The sequence below is a fragment of the Falco cherrug genome, chromosome Z, assembly GCF_023634085.1.
Source record: "Falco cherrug isolate bFalChe1 chromosome Z, bFalChe1.pri, whole genome shotgun sequence".
Classification (NCBI taxonomy): Eukaryota; Metazoa; Chordata; class Aves; order Falconiformes; family Falconidae; genus Falco; species Falco cherrug.
Window position 1 is genome coordinate 3,531,277 of NC_073720.1, and position 14,850 is coordinate 3,546,126.

A 14,850-nucleotide genomic window follows, 5' to 3' on the forward strand; every position below is an offset into this window, starting at 1 on the left:
ATTACATCTTTGGTCAGGAGATCTTGCCAGACTCTTTGCAAGCAGCACCCACCCACTCTCCAGCGCTGATCTGGTTAGCCAAGGATCTGTTGCCTGCTGTCAGCAGATTTAAGACAGCAAGAAGACAACTTCACAACTGACTTGACAAGTTTATGTGACAGCAGTGCTGCTCAAAGGAGCCTCAGTCCAACTCTGGACCTAGTGACATGGCCACTGCCCAAGGCTGGCCTCTGCAACATCCATCAGGGAGGATTTCCTGGTGTTTGACCCCATGTGGTCAAACAGCACTGATGCCTGCAAAAAAAAAAATAAAATATCTGGAATTGCAAGAGAAATCGCAGTGATACTTCGGTTTTTTCCACTTTCTATACAGTTAAGTTCTACTGTGCATTGAAAACTGTTGTTTCCCAAGACACAACTTCCACACATCCCCCCATCCCTACTATTGTCTTTGCTTTGGCAAAAAAGCAGCTTTTCCAACCGTGACATCATATGGTTGGAAACCAAGCGCTCATCATCAGAGGGGTTTTTGAAGTTCAGGGGAGACACGTGAAAGAGGGACCCAAAAGGTTTAAGTGGATCTGCTCTGCTCCCACTCCACACACAACCGTGAAGACACCTCCTCTGGCTGCACCTCCCCCAGATACAGGCAGGTCACGTCCTCTGCCTACAGTCCCAGCTCACTACGCCAAGCATCTCCTGCCTGGAAATGTTTTGGCACTAGCACAGCACAGTGCTTCTTTAAGTCATGGAGACATCATAAACAAATTTTTACGTAGTATTATATTTGATTTTGTGGGAACTTCTCATAATTTCCTTATCAGCAAGGCTTGGGTTTGGGTTCAGACATGCTTTGGCAGGATGTGCCAGGCTCAGTGACTGTGGCACACAGTCCCTGCAAAGCCCTCTACATCTCCATGCTACCAAACAGCGCAGGACACTCAACATCTTAGGCTGTTAACTTGACAGCACAGTCCTTGGGGTGCTCTTGACCCTGGCCAGTTAATAATTTCCAACCAAAGCCCAAGAGTGAAAACCCACCACCTCTGCCTGCCACAGGGATGCTGCTTCATGCTACTGGCTTCATGGCAAGGCAAACCAAGTCATCTCCTCCACCACCAGCTCCTTGGGGAGGACAGCAGAAGGGTGCTACCAGCAGGGTGTAGGATAATGCAGATGTGATTCCATACACCCCCTGCTCCTTCATTGCTCAGTAGTGACCATCAACACGACCATCACCCGGAGAAGGCTCTGAGGTCCCCAATCACACAACAAGTCTCTGCTGCACTTGGTAGGACAGGGACAGGGATGCAAGCAAGAAGTTAAAATAAACTGCAGTCCCATTTACTGCCAACACCACAGGCTTTTGCTTGGTGACAATGGGTGACAGCCAGCCACCATGGGGGAAGGGATGGACTTGGCCAGGAAGGAGGATTTTCAGCTCTCCGTCTCCCACCGCCTGGAGAAATGGGACAAACCCGCAGAGTTGCTGTTTTTTGTTAATGCCCTTTACATAAGGGGAGCCTGGGATGGAGCTGCTGCCAGATCTTTCATGTACCAAGAGCTCCGCTGGCCCTCTACATACCATACCATACCATACCATACCATACCATACCATACCACACCATACCATACCAGAAGCCTTTTACTTAATGAATTGCTCTCAGAAATATATCAAAGAGCTTCCTACACGCAACAGCCTCACAAGGGGAATGCAAATAAAGTATTATATAAAATCTTCCCACTGGGTCTTCTCAGGAAAAAAAAAAAGCAAACATAAAAAGATGTTAAATGATTCCATTATCTAAACTTTCCTGACTTATAGAGGCAATACCGTGCTCAGCTAGTACCTTGCATACCTCGATGGAGTGTTCTTCACCCCAGAGGCTCACACAGTGCTAGCAGAACTTCTGGGGGTTATCACTCAAATACAGCAGGGCTTAGCAAAGCATGGCAATGCCATGCAGCAAACATGAAGAAACAATTATAAAAAACCAAGAAACAAGAATAATTATAAATTAAATGAATGTAATAGTGACACCAGGATTTTCTCAGCATACCACAAGTTCATGAAATATCTCTCATTAGATCCCCCATAAGCAGACCATTTTCTCACGGCCACCTGCCCAGAGAACTGGGAAGACCACAGTATAAGGTTTCCAGAGAGAATTTTCTCCATTTTCAAGCCGTTGCTTTGTATGGCGTGCACAAGTGCCAGTCTATGGGCACTAACGCCCATTCAGTCTCCCACTGCTGCTAATAGCAGAGATCTCACCAAGCAGTACAAAAGCAGGGCAAGTATGGGGCAGCCTTTCCCAGAGCTACCCAAAATCACTGGAAAAACAGCAATTTAGGAATATCCTGGACTGCAGGTTGCATCAAGACACCTTATTTTTACCCATAAATTGCACATTATTCAGCAGTTGCTCTCAGCCCCACACTTACACAACATCCTGTGGGTGCTATATACACATGTATTATATAGAGATGTCTGTATAAACACATAATACACCTATACACACACGTAAAAATCTTTCTTCTGTTTGCCTTGATCTTGCTGAATCCCACAGACAAGAATTTCAAAGGCATCAGGTACTTAGGGATGCAGAGGGGGATTTTCAGGCACAGGGAATTCAGCTTCACTCTAGGCTCACCTATAACCTTTAGGAAGCCAATTACTTTTGAAAATGTGGCACTGGACTACTCTGCCTTCACACAAAAGGAACCAGACGCTGAATATATTTCCAGAACTAACCTGGATTTCCATATAAATGCCCTTTCTGATTGCCAGGTTAGAACCGCACGAGACAAATCATGGTCACCGATACATAAGGCACATTTTCACAGTAGCTGAAGCCAGCAGAAATCTCATATACGAGTATTTTTCAACTAAGATCGGTGCATACTGCACAACTGGCAAGGCAGAAATCTCAGCTGGGAACAGAACAGGGAAAACAAGAATTTGATTTTCTGACCAAACCCCTCAAAATCCATACAAATTTGCAACAAAAAACCCCACCAACATCCCTGGGGAGATAATTAGCCAGCTTCTTTTTTTTACCACATTTGAAAAGTGATTGATAATTTGCATTCAAGACAAACACCTTATTAATGATATTTTTTGGGTTTCTTTTTTTTTTTTTTTACATTTAAAACTACTAGTGAAAAATCAACAGCCAGAAATGGTAATAAACTGAACCTCGTCCTCGCCAGCAGCGTTTCGCTCGTGTATCAGTAACAGCAAGAGAAATGCTTGCCGGGACAGAAGAACAATAGCTTGTAGCTGCTCTTTGGTGCCAAGGAAAATTTGTTACTCACTGTTAAAGGAAGCCCAACATGGAGAGAGATAATTACTAGCTCTGCTGCAGGCTGGGAGAGAGCCCAAATGCAGGGAAAACAGCTTGGGCATTGGTGGATGTTATTTGTATATAGAAAACAGGCTCCCTGTTGGAGGAGATCAAATAGGTTTAATCTGTTGGGGGGGGGCAAAAAAACAACAAAAAACCCCTATAAGTTGAAACAAAAGAGAGCATGGCACCAGGCAGATGGAAGATGTCAGAGCTGAGATGATTAGAGCCATGAAAGCATCACTCACGCATGACTCCTGCATCTTCCTGTGGTACCCACTAAAGACTGGCACATCAGCTGAGCCCTCGGGGGAAGAGCCAGGGACCTTCTTCCACAGGGAGAACGCCCAGTCCTGCTAACACCCCAAGCAGGCTCGATGGACGCAGCCAGCCTCCCAGCTGCATTTCAAGCAGCCGGCTGTGACGCTGGGAGGGAACCTGGATGGGGTTCTGCAGCAGAATATTTCAGAGCAGATGAAAGCTATAGTAAATTAAATCCACAATTCCATCTGGCACCTTCAGAGGCTCATGGGAAGCAGCATCTCTGTACAGCACACACCTTCCTACACAAGATCTTGTCTTTGCAGTACGCAGGTGTTTGTAAAGATGCTCCCAGCATCCTTGCATCCAGGCACATGGCAGGGAGGGGATGCATGAGCCCCCATCCCACAGCCAAGCAGCTTCCAGCACAGCTCCGCACAGGAAGAAACTGTGCCCAAAATGGGAGCTGCAATACGCCCTGCTCAGACTGGCACAGCCTCTTGTACAACCCTGCAAGGGGCTCCCAGGCTTCTTCTCACAGATCCCACATGTGAAACCGAAGCCTGAAGGACATTCAAGCAGGGAAAAACCACCAAAACCACCAGTCTGAAGCCTTTTCTCCAGATGGAACATCCATCAACCACAGCAACTGCAAACGCTGCTCCACCCTTTCCTGCAGCTGGCTTGGTCTAGTATCTCCTTGGGTGAACGCTACTCTGTAAGGGTTGATGGTCTCATGGTGGAACAGCAGCTCCTCAAGCAGGTGACAATGGTCAAATCCATGCCGCCACCATATCCAACCCTCTCCCACACAGGTGCCCACACAGAGGAGGGACAATCACCTCCAGTGATGCCAGCCACGCTTCATACCCTTCACTGATGCTCACACCACGTAAAATCACCAAAACCAGTTCACCCCCCACACAAACTCTCAGCACATGCCATTTTGCTTCTTCTCCCAGTTCACCCTCTCAGTTATTTAATCCTCTTCCCTACAACACCATCCTTCTGCTGCAGCACATAACCAAGACACACAGCTACACAAAGACCCCTCATCCCAGCTACATCTCGTACTTCCAAGTCAGCTTTGATGCTCTACATAGGTCCCTCTCACAGGTGGCAATAAGCAGCTCTTCAGGAATAAATGGGACACCCCATATTTTTTCCCCAGAGCAATAAGCTCCTGGTCAAAACATCTATGGACACATTGGGATGTTACCCACCTCCCATGGTTTTGGTGGAAGCGAGCCTTCAGAAGCCGAGCAGAGGGACACATCGCCCCTCCACAGGAGAGGGAAGGCTGGCAGCCCCGGTGGGCTCTGTGCTGCCAGATGAGACAGTGCAAGAACAAAAGCAAAGGTTTGGTGAGGAAGAGCTAAACACAACCCCTACCTGATTGTGTTCGTGAGACGACGAGCCCTTCCCTCGGGATGGGGAACAGCTGCCATCAAGCTGCTCGCTACAATCCGCCGTCCACTGTAAAAGGGATAAATAAAGGGATTGCATAAAATAATAGCCAGGCTGGGGAAAACTGCTGTGTCAGTTCACAGCGCACAGCAAACACTGTCCAGCTGCGGGCATCACTGTACGCATGCAGACCTCCTGCTTTTTGCGGATGATCCCAAAGGCTTTGGCTTGGAAACGCTCCACCTGTCGACAATAAGCAGAGGGAAGATGCAGGAATAATTGCAGGAAGGCACCTGAAATGATGCTTTGCAATAAAACCCATCTCCAGAATTTTTTTGCAAACTCCAACGGCAAATGGTATCTCAGGTGTGTGGTACACACCAGGGCAGCTTGATTTGATTACTCTTCCACGGAGTTTGGGACATTTCTGCTTTCCCCAACTCTGCTTGCTTCAGGGACAGATACAAGTCCTGAGCTGCCAAAAACCTGTGGTTTTATTTTAAACAAAACAGAAAACAGCTCAGTTGCAGGTCTGGCCAGTGCTGTATGCTGCAGCTGCGATGTGCAGCCTGGATGGCAGCTCTGCTGTCACACTGGCTTCATCCCATGGTGAAGGGCATGGGCATCAGGGGACTTCCTGGCCATATGAGATCATGAGCCACTCAGCCCCGCTTCCCCCAAGATGCCTTCACCAAAATAATTCAATTTGGGGTCATCCGGGGTTCTTTTTCCCCCCAAAGAAATGAAGGGCTGCATCATACTGGGGGGAAAAAAAATAAAGAGCAATTTTCACTAGACAAACGTGAAAGGTGCTGATTAATCCTAAAGTCACTTTGTCACCCCCCAACAAATTTGAGACTGAACCTCGGTGACCAGCCCCCATTTCTGAGGTCTTTCATCCTGGAAGTGCTCGGCTGCTCCAGAGACACTCACCGCTTGGATGCTGTCACTAAGGCTGATGTGCCAAGAAAATGAAAAGTCAGTTCCACAAAAACAGCAACTACCTGAGGGCTTTTTGACAGGTACGGATGAGGCCACAAAATAAGAGGCAGAGCCACCTCTAGAACTGCCCATGATCCCTGCACACCTCTGCTCTTACCGGAGAGCCTGTTCTAGCTCACCGGATGGGGGGATCTCAGCCTCACCCTTAATGAGCTCCTTGAAGAGCTGCCTGTCACTCTCCTGCCACCTCTGCTGACCCATCTGGAAAAACTCATGATGCCATCACTCTTGAAAGCCTTCTTCTAGACCTATGCCTATCTCCTTTTAACAATTCTGAGTGCAACCACACACCTGGAAAGGTCTCCAAGGTACAGCTCAACCATTAGTATGTCCACAGCCAAAAGAAAATTGCACCTTCCCTCTGACTTTCCTCTTTTTCCTGGTGGGAGCAAGGTTGGAGACATCCCCACACTTTGGGATTCTGTAGACCGGTGATGGATTCAGCTCCCTTGCAAGCAGCGTGGAGGATGAAGTGCCTTGCCTTCCTTCCCCTGGCATGCAGAGCAGTTATCTGTGGATGTGGTACCATCTAAGCATCTCACATACATGGGTGAGTGGATTTATCCTCTCTCAAGCAGGAAAAACATTACTGCAGCCACAAGGAAATGAACTGCAGACAGATCAAGCAACTTGCCCAACATTAAAGATTAAGTTGCCAACAGAACCTTGCAGTCAAAACCAGTTTTCCTGGCCTCAGCCCAGTGCCTTCCCCCTAAACCCATCCTTTTTCCTCCAGCTCTCCTTAAGAGGGAACGTGCCACCTTCAGTCAGGCTGGCTTCCAGCAGGGTTACTCCAGCAAGCTGCAGGATATGTGCGTGTTTATTCCTTGCTTTGGTAAGAAGTGATCAGGCAGAGAAAATCAGAAATAAAAATTCCTGATCATTTCTTATACAAATTCGGGGTATGAAGTGGGAAAACGAGTTATCTTCAGGAAGCAAGAGATTAATTCCTTCTTAATGCATCCCTTTAGACACTGCTCAAAAAAAGCAGGTAACCTATATAAAAAACTATCCTCGTGCCATACACAACCCCATAAACATGAAATACTGCACTTCGCTGCAGTTTCACAGAGAAATCCTAATTAAACTTATACACCAATGGTCTGGGGTATAACCACATTTAGCTGCTTAATTTGAGATGCCTCTAAAGGCAGTTTAATTAAAAGGTTCAATGTTCAGATCTTTCATTATTATTCATTTTTCTTTTAAAATAAAACCTCACTGTCTTTAAAGACAGCATTCCCAGAACTGACATTAAAAACCCAGCAGCTCTTTTTTTTATAGGGTAGGCCAGGGAAGAAAGCTAAAATCCCATTTCCACAACTGGAAGATGGATTTGGTTGTTGCAATCAAGGATCTTAATGCAAAAACTGTACCAGGGCTGCCACAAGAATTGGCGGGTTTTCTCCTTAAGATGCAGAAGGAGCCCAGGCTATGGGTGGAGCTGTGGACAGGCTGAAAGTGGTTGTAAAATTTTGACTATTTATTTATTTGTAATTCAATAGTATTTCTAAACTTGACACATCAAATAAAGCAGCACCTGTCCGTTTGACCTGAAGTCCCTCCAGAAATGTCACTTCCAACAGCCATTTTCAGTTGGCCTTCAGTTACAAAAATGCACTATGAAGTACTTTGGATCACTTGACTTTTAAATTAATTTTCTCCCACTTCTAACAGTTTTGATCCTCAAATTGTAAAAGACCTCTTCATCAAATTCTATTCTTAAAAAGCTTCCTGTGATCTGATAATCTCTTTACACCAAGCTAATTTATAAAGGGTATAAAGCTCTGGATCAGATCCTCGGCTCCAGCAAACCCGCACAGCTCAGAGATCAGCAGTGTTTATCTAATTTATCAGATGAGGACGGGATCCTCCATATACAGAATCACAGAATGGTTTGGGTTGGAAGGGACCTTTCAGTATCATCCAGTTCCATCCCCCCTGCCACAGACAGGGACACCTCCCACCAGCCCATGTGGCTGCAAGCCCCACCCAACATGGCCTTGGGCACTGCTGGGGATGGGGCACCCACAGCTGCTCTGGGCAGCCTGTAAAGAATTTCTTCCTAATATCTAATCTAAATCTCCCCTCTCTCAGTGCAAAGCCTTTCCCCCTTGTCCCCTCGCTACAGGCCCTGGTACAAAGCCCCTCTCCAGCTTCCCCGTCAGCCCCTTTAGGCACTGGAAGGTGCTATAAGGTATTCCCAGAGCCTTCTCTTCTCCAGGTTGAACCACCCCAGCTCTCCCAGCCTGTCCTCACAGGAGCTCTCCAGCCCTCTGACCATTTCCATAGCCTCCTCCAGACCCGCTCCAACAGGTCTGTGTCTTCCTTGAATGGGGGCCCCCAGAGTTGGACACAGTACTCCAGGTGGGGTCTCAACAGAGGAGGAAAATCACCTCCTTTGACCTGCTGGCCGCACTTCTTGCAATGCAACCCAGGAGAAGCTTGGCATTCTGGGCTGCAAGTGCACATTGCCAGCTCACATCCGTTTTGTCACCCACTGCTGTCCCCGAGTCTGTTTTTGCAGGGCTGCTCTCAACGGATCCATCCTCCATTCTGTGCTGATACTGGGGATTGTCCCAACCCATTTACAGGACCTTGCACATGGCCTTGTTGATCTTCATGAGGTTCATATGGGCCCACTCCTGTGGTGGACTCAGGGACACTGGCTTTTGCCACCACCAGCACATGGGGTGCACGGGGCAGAAGACAGGAGAAGTGGGCATCTCCAGCAGCCGGCAGTGCCTTGCCCTCTCTACTCGAACTGCTCCTCCCAATTAAAGGCAAAACAAAGCCCTAGGGAGGCAGGGACTCATTTGTAAGCTATTAATAGACTTGGGCATGAAACAAGAGACAAAACGACCTGCAACAAAACTCTGCGTGCTGGAGGAGGTCATGGTCCTGAACAAACCCAGCCTGGACTCTGCTCTTCTCCCCATCAACATACCCCCAGCTTGGCTTTGCCACACAGTCTCGTTAGCCACTAAGCTAACGTTAAAGCTTAATGCAAAGTGATCCAAGGATCTCTGCTCGGGACCAGTCCCCCTTGCACCTCATATAGAGACAAAGACCCAGATCAGACAGCAGACCCCTGCAGCAGCTCAGACACATCTTAGCTACCTAATGATGGCTATACCCTTACACTTATGACCCTTCAGCCTTATTATTCTTACCTCATCCTCATAACCAGTACGTAAGTGGTCTCTAACCTAAATACTTTATCCTACTGGGAGCCCTGCAGGGTAGGAAAGCACCTCGATCTCAAACAGAGTATGATGGCAGCCTTACAAGCCCAAGTGCATGGACCCAAGCCCACCACTCCCTGCACCACAGGCTCCTTATCCCTTTGACAGTTCACATCTTCAACACACATCTGGCACAATAAAAATTATTTCCCTCCAAACAAGAACAGTTTCAGAGGTTTCATTTCTCCCTGTGTTGGATGTAAAATATCCATTTTAGGAACCAACCTAACTAGGACCATGTCATTCCTAACGACAACACCAAGCCCTGCTAAAACCATAACCATCCCTCTGTTTGCTGGGTATTCCCATACTCTGAAATACAGAAATTTCGTTCTCTGACATAACCATGAAAGCAAGCAAACAGGTTACTTGTTATACATATTAAAATGCCCACAAAAATCACACTTCTGGGAAGCACTTGGGGCTTTCGATTGACCTTCTAGTCTTGGTTGTTTCACGGACACCCCTGTGCCTAAGGGCAGGAGCACATCTCACTACCAAGCATCCCCCCCTGCTGCAGCCCCTGCAGGTCTTCCCAGTCCCTCCAGAATTTCTTCACCCTGGAGAAGTAGTTTGGCATGGAGAGAGGCATCCTTCATTTGCAAATGAAATGTCATTCCTTTGTAAACGGGAACCCTGGAGAAGTCAGAAATCTTTTGGGCATGCACCTTGAGACCATGAAAAAACAAAACCCAGTCAGGAGTCCTCTACCAATGGGCTGGAAACCTTATATATATATAGCCAAAGAAGCAAGCTGCCCCAAATCCACTGTCTGATTACATCCTGCTTCACATCCCAATCCTAGAAAAGCTACTTCAGCTGGACATGCATCTACAAGCCAGCAGTGTCCCCCAGCCTCTCTCCCACCCCACACTGTGCCCTTCACCCACCTGCGAGATGTGGGACCGTGTCTTCTCACTCTCACCGTCCCCCTCTGTTTTATCTGTCAGCAGCCCCTGGACCTGGTACTCCAGGACGTAGCTGTCAATGAAACGCTCCAGCTCCTCGATCTCCTGAGAGCGGCTGCTCCCCGCCTCCGAGGAGGCTGATGCCACCGACGAGTTCTCCATCCCTTCAGGAAAGACACCAAGAACGGAGGGGGCCTGAGAGAGCAAAATAAAAAGAGGTGAGAAATTATTTCCCTGTAATTATAAAAAGGTTAAAAAAACAGCAGCCAAAGCCTATCAGTTACCACGGGCAGGATACTTTTTGCTGTACATCCTCTTTTCCAATAACATTTATAATAATCCTAGGTTGTCACATTTAGAGTTTCCCTGTGTGCAAAACCAGTCCCACTTCTGTAATATTCCTACATCTAAAGACAACAACAGACATTGTGCCTATCCTCCTTCTTAAAATGCAAAATAATGAAAACCTCCAGACACATGCAGAAAAGCAAAAATTACAAGTTTAATTTACAAAGCCCATGGCATTAGCTGTGCTGGATAAGGGTGATAAGCTAGGCATGACAGACAAGGGTGTGAGGAAGAGGATGATAACTGAAAAACTTCTCTAAGATGGTAGCAGTAAATGATGCTGAGTGAACAGCACAATTGTAAATGGTCCAGCAACGACGTTTGCATGTGGAGGTGAAACAGCAATCACACCAGAATTTATTTTTAAAACCTCTCTCTCTCTGCAGGAGAATGGCTCTACAGGAGATGGAGAGGCTTTATGATGCTCTCCTTCCCATGGCTGAATGCCAATCACACCTTAAGGAAAAGAAACCATCAGCTCCTGTACCTGGGCTGGGCATGTTTGCACATGAATTAAGCTTTGAACCAATGTCTTGTAGTAAGTCTCATGCTCCTCCTCCCCTGCGGCTGGGAAGGAGAAGACACAAGAGATCCCACCACACTGCAGGACACAAGGACTTAATCCTTCACCCTCTCCTTCACCAGGAACTGGTATTGACTGTATGTTTTGAGACTAGTATAAAATTACCAAGCAAATTCGGAGTGAGTCACATGCCACCCAGAAGGGAAAGCAAAAAAAAAAAAAGAAAAAAAAAAAAAAGAAAAAGAAATCTGTTCTCAGCTCATGTAATTTCCAGCTCCTGAACTATTTCTCATCTGTCACTTCTGAACAATTGTGGCTTCATTTGGAAACTGCCAAGAACGAGCAGTTCTGGCCTAAGGATTTCATCTGCTCAAGGAATTATTCCCAAATGTGCCTGGACTGTCAAAAAGGTTCATTATGTAGATCAATATCACACATTAGCTCCTGAACAAAAATCATGTGGCATATTAAAAAGCAGAACGAAAGAAAAATAGACAAGAAAAAAAAAAGAGGAGCCCCAGAGAGCACAAAGCCCTCAAGGAGGGCATGCTTCTCCCCTTTTAGCTAATTAGTGCCAATTACCATATGGAAACCATCAATTATTAAATAGAAATTGCTGAAGAAAGAGTTGGGAGAATAGGTGGCTGCAAGGAGTCCTGGAGGGCAGGATGGCGTGGGGAAGTGACCATGTGAGGCAGGGGACAGCTGATACAGGTGACATCACCTGGGATGCAGCACAAGAGTCAGTGGTCATGCTCCATCCCCTGGGGCCACACAGCACAAACACAAAGGGGGTTTGCCTATTTTAGTTTGCTGTGGGTTTTTTAAGGTGGCACTGGAGGCAAACAAGCTCAGGGCGCTGCCCCAGGGATGCTCCCCCTTGAATATCCATGATAAAGTACAAAGCAGAGCAATGGCTAACAGGACTCCACTTGCAGGGGGGGGGGGGGGGGGGCTCACCACCACGGCCAAACAGCATTTTGCTGATTAGCAACAGCAGAGATGGCAGACTGAGAAGGAATGGGTTTGTCAGAAGCCACCAGATCCAGCAAATGAGCAAGACCCATGTATCTGAGAGATTTATGGATCTCTAGTAGGCAACTCTAAATTATCTCACAGCACCTTCACCTCTCTGTACAGAAAACCAGAACTTTGCAGGAAGAACACTCCCGAATGTTTAAGGGTGACGAGCTACCCCAGACACCTGAGATAGGATCATCATTGTACACAAAGATCCCTAGAGCAGATGTCCAAGCACGGACAGCGAGTTGGTTGGCATCTAACCCTCGTAATAAGATAAAAGACTAACAAGTCACAGCCTGTAATCTTCTTTATATGCTTGGTGTGCACCAAGCCAGTGTGAATCACATAATGACACAGAGACTGGCCACCCAACATGGACGTACTGGTGGGCCAGAGCCACTGCCAATATGCCACTGTCACCCAAACCAGGGTGTCAGTAAAGAGGCTCAACAAGCAAAGGAACATCTTGACTTTGTGGCATCTCACGGCACTCCCTGGTAGCGACCAGCTCTGGGTTTTCTAAATTTGTCCTTTGAATTCCCCCTCTGACCACACTCCCTTCCTATATGGGAGTTCATCATTAGCACCACACGTGCCTGATCCCTACGGAGTGAGGTAACATCCCAACTTGATGCTAAACCTCCTTTGGGCAAGTAGCTGAACTACAGACCTGAAGTCTTCTCCAGCCTGAATGGTTTTACAATTCCATGAGATGATGTTCAAGGACTTCATCGCTTAAATTCTGCTTTGCTCTCCCAGCCTACTTCCCATACTTCTTTCTGAGCAGTCTCACCCATTTTACATGAGTCTCTCCCACTTGTCATGCAACTGCCTTCTCCAGTTCCACCAGCCCACCCAGAGATATCTCAGCGCTCAGATGAGGGTTGTTTTGGTCACCATCCCCTAGAAGCTTTTTCAGCTACTGGGCTCTACCTAATTCCACCAAGTGTGAGATGCACATATATAAAACATGCTTGACAAAACCAAACCAAGATAATCACGAGTTTACAGAGGCCCATTTGCTGGTTCTTGGTTCAAGCAGCCTGGCCCTTCAAGCAGGACAGATTCTGGAGCACAAATGGTGGCCCTTCCTCCTTGGCAGGAGGAATCTTGGGAAGCCAAACATCCTCCTAGACCCAGACCAATTCAAGTCTACCTGCAAAGGTTTACTCTCCACACTAAAGCTAAACCTCCTCTCTCTTTCCAGAATTAACAATCTCTGCCAGGAAGGTGGTGTAGGATGGATGGTCTCCTGCTCTTCTTGGTGCCACCTGTCAGGAAACTTCTGTGCCTGGAGCAGGTTTCCCATTATGCCTCACCTTCAAACAAAACATGCATGAACAAGAGGTTTTCAAAGAAAAATCCAAACCCACATCTGAGCATCAAAGCGGCTGATGTCTTCCCAAACCGAGAAAACACATGTTTTTGAGAGCTCTTCAGGGAGTGGTGGTCCCTTGGATCTGTGTTGGCACAGTGCCTACCACCAAGGATTCCCAGACCCCAGATACACTCCTTAGTGATAATTAACGGAGAACAACCTCAAATGCACACTTTTTTCCTGTTCCCTCCTCTCTCCCTACTTTATCAAAGCACAAAGTCTGTAAGTTTTGGGGGTCTGAAAACTGCCTTCCTAACCTTTCCTACAAAGCCCATGCTATGTTCTTTACTGCGACCATAAAACAAGGAGTCAGCAGCAGAAAAAGTCAATAGATGTGTAAACTGATTATTATAACTTAGTAACTATGAGCATTACTTTAATGTATAATTATTATTAATAGCTGTTATTAAGAGTGATCTAAATGGGGTTCTTGCTCTAGCAAGATTATATAGTTTATGGCAATTATACAGTTTTACCCTTAATCAGCAAATAAACTCAGTAAGGAAGAGCATTTTTTGTGACGTTGGTACATTCATTCCCCTTCTCTCAAAGGTGTTCCAGGCTTGCTGAACTTGCGGGAGCAAGGGGTGAGTCTGAAGAGGTGAAGAGCAGCAATGGAAGGAACCCATTTGGGGGAAGATGGGTGGGGGGCAACAGCACAAGGGGAACTTGCAACCAAAACGACGTAGAAAAGGTGAGACCGTGATGAGAAGACAACAGACATGCAGGGACAGCAAAGCATTTCCATCAGCTCACTGCGGTCTGGGCGAAAGGACCCCATGCGAACATCTTCCCCCAGGGAAGATGCTCCAGCCACCTTCTCTCCAGCACAACAAGACAAAGCTTCTCCAAAACCTGGACTGCAGCAGCCTGGCAGCGCCGAGGCAGCACCACAGGGCAGCCTTACACAGCTCTTCCCCCAGGGTGGGACCCACCGGTGCCCCAGCCATCCCAAGGGAGCAGGGACTCCAGCCCCAAACAAACATTCCTTGAAGTGAGGAGTGGGGGCTTTTGGTCCAAAACATGCTGATGTGGCAACCTTTCCAGCAAAACTGCTGCCCATGAAGAGATCTTCTTAAAACAAACGTTGCTCCAATTCAGCAAGACAATCCAACATCTTAACCTCCTGTTAAGCCAACAACTGCACACCTTCTCACTCCTACCCAAAGTCCAAGCCGGTCAGGCATCAGACAAGAAAACAAAATAAAGAGGTTGCTTTTGCCATTTTTTTGCTTCCATTGGACGGATGCTGAAAGCCTAAAATGCTTTCTCACACACGACAAGCGTCTTTGAAGGCCACAGCCTTCAAAGACAAGAGAACCAGGAGCACCACACTATCACTCGCACCCAAACAGTGAGAGCTGGAAGGGGATTTACCTGACAATTACCCTGCCAGGAGGTAACACTC

The 14,850-nt window shown here is 47.1% G+C and overlaps 1 protein-coding gene across 6 annotated transcripts in view; it reads right to left on the bottom strand.

The window, feature by feature from the left end:
* The window catches only part of CTIF (cap binding complex dependent translation initiation factor), a 141,521-nt gene that overhangs the window by 104,478 nt on the left and 22,193 nt on the right, over positions 1 to 14,850 (bottom strand). For 4 of the 6 annotated variants that reach the window (XM_055698876.1, XM_055698875.1, XM_055698874.1 and 1 more), the window contains exons 2-3: positions 10,153 to 10,365; positions 5,001 to 5,084 (exon numbers count right to left, since the gene is read on the bottom strand). In XM_055698876.1, coding sequence (XP_055554851.1) covers positions 5,001 to 5,084; positions 10,153 to 10,332 — 264 coding nt within the window. In that variant the 5' untranslated portion in view covers positions 10,333 to 10,365. The remainder of the gene's footprint in view (positions 1 to 5,000; positions 5,085 to 10,152; positions 10,366 to 14,850) is intronic. The other 2 variants (XM_055698878.1, XM_055698877.1) reach the window with 1 other exon arrangement.